This window comes from Nyctereutes procyonoides, unplaced genomic scaffold, assembly GCF_905146905.1.
Source record: "Nyctereutes procyonoides isolate TBG_1078 unplaced genomic scaffold, NYPRO_anot_genome, whole genome shotgun sequence".
NCBI classification, from domain to species: domain Eukaryota; kingdom Metazoa; phylum Chordata; class Mammalia; order Carnivora; family Canidae; genus Nyctereutes; species Nyctereutes procyonoides.
In genome coordinates this window covers 51,561,303-51,570,704 of record NW_026575131.1, presented here as the reverse complement: position 1 = coordinate 51,570,704, position 9,402 = coordinate 51,561,303, and the positions used below count along the sequence as shown (strand labels likewise).

The 9,402-nt window shown below is 41.9% G+C and overlaps 1 protein-coding gene and 1 pseudogene across 1 annotated transcript; both read left to right on the top strand.

Annotated features, from left to right (window-relative positions):
* Nucleotides 1-480: 480 nt before the first annotated feature.
* LOC129522215 (developmental pluripotency-associated protein 4-like) lies at nt 481-1,364 on the top strand (annotated as a pseudogene).
* A 7,099-nt stretch (nt 1,365-8,463) lies between these two features.
* Nucleotides 8,464-9,402, top strand: LOC129522067 (olfactory receptor 7D2). The gene has a single exon (XM_055344147.1). It carries the CDS (start codon nt 8,464-8,466, stop codon nt 9,400-9,402), a length of 939 nt encoding a protein of 312 aa, XP_055200122.1.

Here is a 9,402-nt window from a genome sequence, read left to right as displayed (position 1 = left end):
TTTTGCTAAGACTATTTACTAAAAGTGATGAAGAAATTCCCAATATAATATTTGAAGTCTTGTAGTTATGGTTCCAATGGCTGTTAGATTATACCACTGAGATTACAAATGCTTGTTAAGTGATATATATGTGGTAGAAAACTATTTATACTTGTAGACAGGAAATTGCTTTTACTTACTAAAGTTGTTACTAACACATCCAACTTTGACTTCACCACTCCACTTTTAGTTTACTTAACCAATTAAAAAATTAGACATTTCACTTACAATTAAGAGTAACTAATTTATAAAATAAATGATTTTTTCATTTAAAAGAATTTTAAGTAGGTTCCATGCCCAATGCAGGGCTTGCACTCATGACCCTAAGATCAAGACCTGAGCTGAGATCAAGAATCAGATGCTTAGGTAAGACTTTTCTGTTTGTCAACCTTGACTTCTCTTTGGATATGGAGAAAGCAAAAGGCAAAAAGAACTCCATCCATGAAGTCAGGGCAAGACTATCTGGCTGGCCAATCCCAACCTTTATCAGAAGAAGCTAAAGAGAAACAGCAGGCTTTTGGTGAACTAAAGTTACCAGGAACCTCAGCAAGTGGGACCAAACAGAAAAGATCTATGAAAGAAGATGAAGCTTCCTGTTCAGAAAAATGGCCCAAGGCAAGAGTACAAGAGTAAGAATTCGGAAGAAAATCCCAATTCCTCCATTACCTTCTAAACTGCCACCAGCCAACTTGCTTCACTGAGACATCCTGCGGACCTGGTGCCAAGAATTCAAGCTGAACACCAAAGGCCAGAAATTAGATGTATATAAGTGAATCTGCGAATATGCTTACCCAGGTCAAAAGAAGAACATTCTTGTCACCACAGAGGAGACCAAGATTCTCACACAGACACAAAGAAGATTGATGATGGACAAGGTGGAAATGTCTCTGGAAAGTCCTGGAAAAAAGATACCTTCTGGTGGAACCTACCCTCCTGAAGTAGCTGCCCCCCTGAGGGGTCTGATGCTCTCCTGGAGGGGGTCAATACTGTTGTTGTGACAACTTCAGCCCCTGATGCCGTTGGTGTTTGCCCCCTGGTATAGAATTGCAGCCAGGGCTGGGAAGATGAAGACAGTGGCATCGCCACAGGAGGCCCAAGGTGTCAAGTGGTGCATGGTCCATGGGAGAAGTATGTCTGCAGACACCCAAGGTTGGGTTCACCTGCAATTTCATGCAGGACAAGGCTGGGTGCCTGAAAAGCGGGGGAGAGTATGCGCCCTCTTCTTGCTCTCCGCTTGTAACTTTCTACCCCCACAGCAGGGGGACAATATGCTGTGCCCCAAATGTGTTCGGAGGAATAAGGTGTTAATGAAAAGCCTCCAATGACCTTTCAATAGCAGTAAAAAGGACACAGCTGTGATTACTATTAATGGTACAAAGAGAACTACAATCAGCTTGTGGTGACACTGATGACCAGACTGCAGGCTCCTCACACCCTACATGCTTCCTTCTTACAGGGACACAAGCTGGTGCGTTGCAGATGTTACCCTGCGACCTCCACCGGGGCCTGTGGCTTCCTGGGTTGAGATGCAGGGGCTCTTAGGTTGTAAATTGTAAGAGCATTTCAGAAATTACCATTCATTCTGCTCAATAAGAAGAAAAAGTCATTCATACTACCAAACATTTACCTTTCTGAAATAGAAGTGACCTTAACTTCTTTTAAAGTGGGTAATGGGCACTGAGGGGGGCACTTGGCGGGATGAGCACTGGGTGTTATGCTATATGTTGGCAAATTGAACTCCAGCAAAAAAAAATTAAATTAACATTTAGCTTAAAAAATAAAATAAAATGGGAACCTGAGCCTCTGCTGGCAGAGGGGTGGGGGTGGGGGTGGGGGTGGAGTAGAAAGCACAGGTGTGCTTCCACGCTGGATTTCTCTGCAATTCTAACTCCTCCAGAGACTGCTACCTTCTCAGGTTCGTGACTTTAGGCTGTTGAGTATTTTATTTTATATTTTTTAAGATTTATTTATTTATTTATTCATGATAGAGAGAGAGAGAGAGAGAGGCAGAGACACAGTCAGAGGGACAAGCAGGCTCCACACCGGGAACCCAGGATCGGGCCCTGGGCCAAAGGCGGTCTCCAAACCGCTGAGCCACCCAGGGATCCCCTAGGCTGTTGAGTATTTTAAACCAAAGGGAAAACTGTTATTCTTTCCCACTCCCCAAAACATACTCTTAATATACATTTTTTGGAGTTTTCTTAATAACCTGAGACCTCTATGGTGTGTCTCTGGGATAATAATACAGAACACTTTGCGGGTATTATTTCCACTTGTAACTATCATGTGTGTTTCTACTGCTTAAAAATATTTAAGGGTACTTCTGAATCATAAATTCATAATGTATTGGATTTTATTTTTTTAAGTTTTTTTTCTTTTTGAGATTTTATTTATTTATTCATAGAGATGCGGAGAGAGAGGCAGAGACACAGGCAGAGGGAGAAGCAGGCTCCATGCAGGGAGCCTGACGTGAGACTCGATCACACCCTGGGCTGCAAGCAGCGCTAAACTGCTGTGCCACCGGGGCTGCCCCATGTATTGGATTTTAAATTGTATATAAAATCATCTGTTGTATATAGGAGATCATATGCATTGTGGGCATATCCTTAATATTCTTAACTCAGGATTAAACCAAAAATCATGATTTTCTTTGGCATGATTCTTTTTTTAAAACCACTTGAATGAAGTATGATAGCATTAAAAGAAAAAAGCTATACATTTAATGTAAAAAAAAAGAAAAGAAAAGAGAAAAAAAAGAATCAGATGCTTATGTGACTGAGCCACCCTGGTGCCCTTGGTTTGTTTGTTTGTTTGTTTGTTTGTTTATTTTTGCCCTTGGTTTATTCATTTAAAAACATATGGTATGAGCAGCCCAGGTGGCTCAGAGGTTTAGCGTTGCTCGGCTGATCTAGTCCCAGGATCAAGTCCCACATTGGGCTCCCTGCTTGGACCCTGCTTCTCCCTCTGCCTCTCTCTGCCTCTCTCTCTCTCTCTCTCTCTCTCTCTCTCTCCTTCTCTCTCTGTGTGTCTCTTATGGATAAATAAATAAAATCTTTTAAAAAAATAAAGAATCAAAACATGATAGAACTTCAGTTTTTATGGTAAATCATGGAATATCAATTTAATTTTCTACAATCAATTGGAGTGTTTCCTTTGTCATTTAAGTATTTTTTCATATCCAAAATGAAAAAAAAAAAAGCCACTTACGGTATTACCCTCCCTCTAAAGATAGCACTCTTGATAGGGGAAGAAGTCACTTCTCACCCCTAAGTCCCAGTACAGGTAGACTCCTCCCCACCACTCCACCAAATCTCTCTTTTTATTATTTTTCATGTCAATAAATCCCAAGGACATTGTTCAGCCTCTCTGACTTGACCTAGAATCATCATTTTACATGGTTGACCCTCCCTTTCTTGAAACGGGTCTTTGTCTATCTACACAGCATGTTCAACACCATGTAGCCTATGCAGTAGCAATATGGTCACAAGGGATTCACTGAGACAGATGCATCTTTCTTTCCTCTGGGTTACTTTGAGACCCTAAACATTGTGGCTACAGGGAGCTGGGTCTTTGCAGCAGGGACACATTCCTGAGGGGAAGCCTCTTTCCCTCAAAGCCAAATCCATAGTGATGAAGGAAGAGGCCTATGGGGGCGGAGCAACCCATCTGGATCCAAAGCTGCCTTGGTGGAAACAGAATTAGCACACAAGGTTCCGTTCTGCCATTTTCTCTTTACGCCAGGGGAGCTGAATGACTTGAAGAATGGAACATCAGGAGAACAATTTATTTAATGAGGAGCAATGAGAAATCATCTCCCCTCATCTCCCCTCATCTCAAGCCCCCAGGGACTTGAGAAACCATAAATAATTCCCTACCATCTTCACCTATAGTTCAGTGACATCTGACCAGGAGGAGACCACACCTGTGCCTCTCACAGACGTGACTTGGTGACAGGTTCTGTCTTCCTGCCATTCTCTGGTAGAGTCTGTCCTAAGCATCCAACAGAAGAGAAGGAGGTTGCACAACGTTTCTTTATGCAGTGCCAGCCAACTAAGTCCCACTGTCCTAGTGAGTACTGGGTATGAAAAGCAGGATTAAAAATGGGGTAGAGGAAGGAGGTAATAGGGCTAATTATGACTTATGCCCCCCTCCCTTTTTTTTCACTTCTGGGATGTATTTCCCTGGTTATTTATGTCTTTTTGGATTCCATTGCTACTGCTTTCTGTCACCCTCAGCTCTAATGAGCCCTCATTAGAAACTAGTGACTAGTGACTTTCTCAGTGTCACTGGCATTGGCGCTCCCTCAAGTGGACTCTTAGGAGTTTCTAACCCACCTGCCCACACCTTCCTTATGCTTCTCTAGTGAAGTCGTTTTCTCAGTGGGGTTCCTGAGCAGCTGCAGCAGGTCTCCTGGGAGCTTGTTAGAAATGAATATTCTCGGGCCCTGCCCTAGACAGAAACTCTGAGGAGACCCAGAAATCTGTTTTAGCAAGTCCTCCAGGTGATTCTAATGCAGGCAATGATTGGAGAATCTCTGCTCCAGCAGGATATCTGTTCCTCCACCCTACCACCATCATGACTTGGTTTCTACCAGGTTGTATACACCCTGTGATTCATGAAATACGTACTGCATGCCCACTCGGTGCCAGGTGTTCTCTATGTCGTCATTGCAGTTGTGAATGGAACTTTCTCTCTTATCTTTCCTAATGATTGTTTACAGATTCGTAAGAAGCTAATGACACTGATTCATTCTCATTGTGTTGAAGTTGACTTTCTTTAGTGTTCTAGCAGGCAATCACATCAGCAGCTAATAGCAACCAGATTTGCTTTTGATTTCTTACTATTATATCTCATTTACCTTTTCTGTCTTATGGCATTTTTTTTATTTATTGGAAACAGTCTTAAATAATTATAACAGGGCAGCCCGGGTGGCTCAGCAGTTTAGCGCCGCCTTCAGCCCAGGGCGTGATCCTGGAGTCCTGGGATCAAGTCCCGCATCAGGCTCCCTGCATGGAGCCTGCTTCTCCCTCTGCCTGTGTCTCTGCCTCTCTCTCTCTCTCTCTGTATGTGTATCTCATGAATAAATACATATAAATCTTTTAAAAAGTTTTTTAAATAAATAATTATAACAGCAGGCATCATTTCCCTTTTCTGCTTTTTGTTTCCTTGTTTTGTTTTTTAGGATAATGGATCTTGGATTAACACTTACTTTAACATAGCTATTCTTTTTTTTTTTAATTTTTATTTATTTATGATAGTCACAGAGAGAGAAAGAGAGAGAGGCAGAGACACAGGCAGAGGGAGAAGCAGGCTCCATGCACCGGGAGCCCGACGTGGGATTCGATCCCGGGTCTCCAGGATCGCGCCCTGGGCCAAAGGCAGGCGCCAAACTGCTGCGCCACCCAGGGATCCCTTACATAGCTATTCTTTATCACCTTTTGGCAGTATCCTTTGGTTCTATATGACTAAAATTTTACTCTGTTCCCTTCCCATCAGGACTTGTTAGATTTTATTAAATGTATTTTTATTTGCTTTGAAGCTCTATTATTTTCTGCATTGACTGATTCTGCTTCATTTTACTCCTTTTTCACTTTGTTGCTTCTATAGTCAATGTGAGGTTAACCTGTAGATTTATTTTGTAATACATATGATCAGTTTTTTTTTCATTTTTGGTTTCAGTCTTTTTTCCACTTTCCATGCTTTTCCAGTACAAAGCACTGGGGATATGAGGAAAACTAAATTTTACTTTAAACATGTGATCTGAACTTGTGTGGCTGATAATTCAGTGCTGAGGGACATATGTTAAATATCTCCATAAGTAAATGTGAATATATAGCTATGATATGCTATATATCATAAAATTCAGGAGACTATGAAGACACGGGTCAATGGTCTACACTTGCAGGGTAGGGAGGGTTCAGGAAAGGCTCCTCTAAGGAAATGATGTTTTATCTGAGAAATAAAGACAGAAATGATCTCAGGAAGACAAAGGCATGGAAGGGCCCCAGCAGGGAGGGCAGTACTTGCACAGGCATATCTGGGGGAAGATTAAAGCATTTTTAGAATTCCTCAGAAAGCAAAATGTTGGTGCTTCTAGAGTGAACGGTTGGTGCGGTGCTTAGTAAGACTGGGAATCAGAAGGAACTGGCATATGCAGGCAAGCATCAGAAGGCTGTGAAAAGAAAGATATCAGACCAATCTCCCTTATGGACACTGTGGCAGAGATCCTCAGATGAAAGCTCCTTGCAGAGATTTGTGTTTGCTTCTGACTGAGACCTAGAATACAATTCATCCAGAATACAATTCATCCAGGACCACGTTAGACTAATTTCCCTTGCTGAGGTTTCTAGGGGAGTGTGGATGTGGGCTCCAAATCTGTGAGTGGTCACTACACCTGCAGTGTTCTTAGAAGTTTGACTCCTTCCTGACAACATCTCATGGATGGATTTTCTTCTTTTTCTTCCCACTGGGTATTGTGTGAAAATGCTACTTTTTAACTTTTAATTTTGACTTCATTTCAGATTTACAGAAAAGTTGAAAGAATAATATAAAAGCTCCTAGGTATATCTCAGATCCCCAGGATGTTAAACTTTACCATCTTTACTTTTTTCTTCATCCACTTTTCTCTCTTCCTTTGCTTTGTGTGTGTTTTCAGAACCATTTGCAAGTAAGTTGCACTGCAAATATGGTACCTCTTTACCTCTAACTCTTTGGTATTCCCTAAAAACAAGGACATTTTGAGATGCCTGGGTGGCTCAGCAGTTGAGCATCTGCCTTCAGCTCAGGGTATGATACTGGGGTCCAGGATCAAGTCCCAAATTGGGCTTCTTGCAGGGAGCCTGCTTTTCCCTCTGCCTACATCTCTGCCTCTGTGTGTGTCTCTCATGAATAAATAAATAAAATCTTAAAAAAAAAAACCAAGGACATTTTCCTCACATAACTACAGTATAATGATCAAAATCAAAATAGTAACATTAATATAATGCTACTATCAAATTTATAGAACTCATTTATATTTTGACAATTATCCTAATAATGTTATGTATAGCAAAAGAAGATCCAGGATTAGGCATTTCATGTTGACATGTCTCTTTTTTTTAATATTTTTATTTAGTTATTCATGAGAGACACATAGAGAGGCAGAGACACAGGCAGAGGGAGAATCAGGCTCCATGCAGGGAGCCTGATGTGGGATTCAATCCCGGGACTCCAGGATCATGCCCTGGGCCAAAGGCAGGTGCTAAACCGATGAGCCACCCAGGGATCCCCTTGTTGACATGTCTCTTAAGCCTCCTTTAATCTGGAACAGTTCCTAGACTCTTTGTATTTGATGCCATTGGCATTTTTGAAGGACATGGATCAGAAATTGTGTATAATGTCCCTCAATTTGAGTTTGTCTGATGTTCCTTAGTCTCTAAATTGAAGTCCTGCATCTTTAGCAGGAATCTCACAGAAGTAACTTTGGGTCCTTTCCAGTGCCTCCTATTAGGAGGTATGTGATTTTGATGTGTCCCATTTTGAAGCTCCATGACCATCCAATAGGACTGTTATAAAATGGATGCTTCGGATAGGTGATTAGGGAAAAAACAGAGAGGGACACAAACCATAAGAGACTCCTAACTCTAAGAAACGAACTAAGGGTTGCTGAAGGGGAGGTAGATGTGGGTGTGGGGTAACTGAGTGATGGGCATTAAGGAGGGCATGTGATGTGATGAGCACTGGGTGTTACATGCAAGTGATGATTCTACCCCTAAACGAGTAATATAGTATATGTTAACTAAATTAAATTTTTAAAAAAATTTAATGACAGGTGATTAGGGATTCTAGATTCCATTCTGTAGGATTGCATTTTACTTGTTATAAAATGGATTCTGTTTTTGTTTGTTTGTTTGTTTCTATTTAAATTCCAGCTAGTTGACATACAGTTAAGAATCAGTTTTTTGGTTTTCCTCTCGCTTTTTAAAAAATATTATTGATTTATTCAAGAGAGAGAGAACATGTTAAGGGGAGGGGCAGAGAAAGAGGAGAAGTAGATTTCACACTGAGCAGGGAGTGCTGCTTGATTCTAGGACTCTGGGACCATGACCTGATCTAAAGGTAAATGCTTAACCCATTGAGCCACCCAGACACCCCAGTTTTCCTTTCTTTTTCTGCTATCATCATTTGTTTTGTTTCTTAAATTCCACAGATGAGTGAAATCATATGGTATTTGTCCTTCTCTGACTGGCTTATTTTCTTAAGATGGGTGGTTGGCGTAACACTCCATTTTTTTCTGATCTCACTTTTAAGACCCAACACTTACTCAAAATGACTGACCTCATAAAAAACTTGAGCAAAAGGCCAACATTTTTGTTAAATGGAGGGTGCCACTCTGCTGCTACTTCATGTTACTCTTGTCTCTTCCTTTATAGATATATCGGGTACATGGAAGCAGGAAATCTAACAGGAATTTTAGAGTTCATCCTCCTTGGGTTCTCTGAGGATCCAGAACTGCAGCCCTTCATATTTGGGCTATTCCTGTGTATGTTCCTGGTCACTGTGCTTGGGAACCTGCTCATCATCCTGGCCATCTGCTCTGACCCCCACCTCCATACCCCCATGTACTTCTTCCTCTCCAATCTGTCGTTGGTTGACATCTGTTTCAGCACCACCATAGTGCCCAAGATGCTGGTGAACATCCACACAGAGAACAAAGCCATCTCCTACATGGACTGCCTCACCCAGGTATATTTTTCCATGTTTTTTCCCATCCTAGACACTCTACTCCTTACTGTAATGGCCTATGACCGGTTTGTGGCCATCTGCCACCCCCTGCACTACACAGTCATCATGAGCCCACGCCTCTGTGGCCTGTTGGTTTTTGCTACCTGGTTTGTTGGTATCATGACATCCCTTCTTCATATCTCTCTGATGAGGCACCTGAGCTTCTGCAGAGACCTTGAAATTCCACATTTCTTCTGTGAACTGACACAGATTCTCAAGTTGGCCTGCTCTGATACCTTTCTGAACAGCACGTTGATATACTTTATGACTGGTGTGCTGGGTGTTTTTCCCCTTGTTGGTATCCTTTTCTCCTACTCACAGATTGCTTCATCTATAAGGAAGATGTCTTCATCTGGGGGAAAGCAAAAAGCATTTTCCACCTGTGGGTCTCACCTCTCAGTTGTTTCTTTATTTTATGGGACAGGTGTCGGGGTCTACTTCACTTCTGCAGTAACTCACTCCCCCCAGAAAGTCTCAGTGGCTTCAGTGATGTACACTGTGGTCACCCCCATGCTGAACCCCTTCATCTACAGCCTGAGGAACAAGGATGTGAAGGGGGCACTGGGAAGCCTTCTCAGTAGAATGACCTCTTGTCTGTGA

Excerpts from the sequence above, each read along its gene's own strand:
- LOC129522067 (XM_055344147.1), top strand. The coding sequence starts at position 8,464 with ATGGAAGCAGGAAATCTAACAGGAATTTTAGAGTTCATCCTCCTTGGG.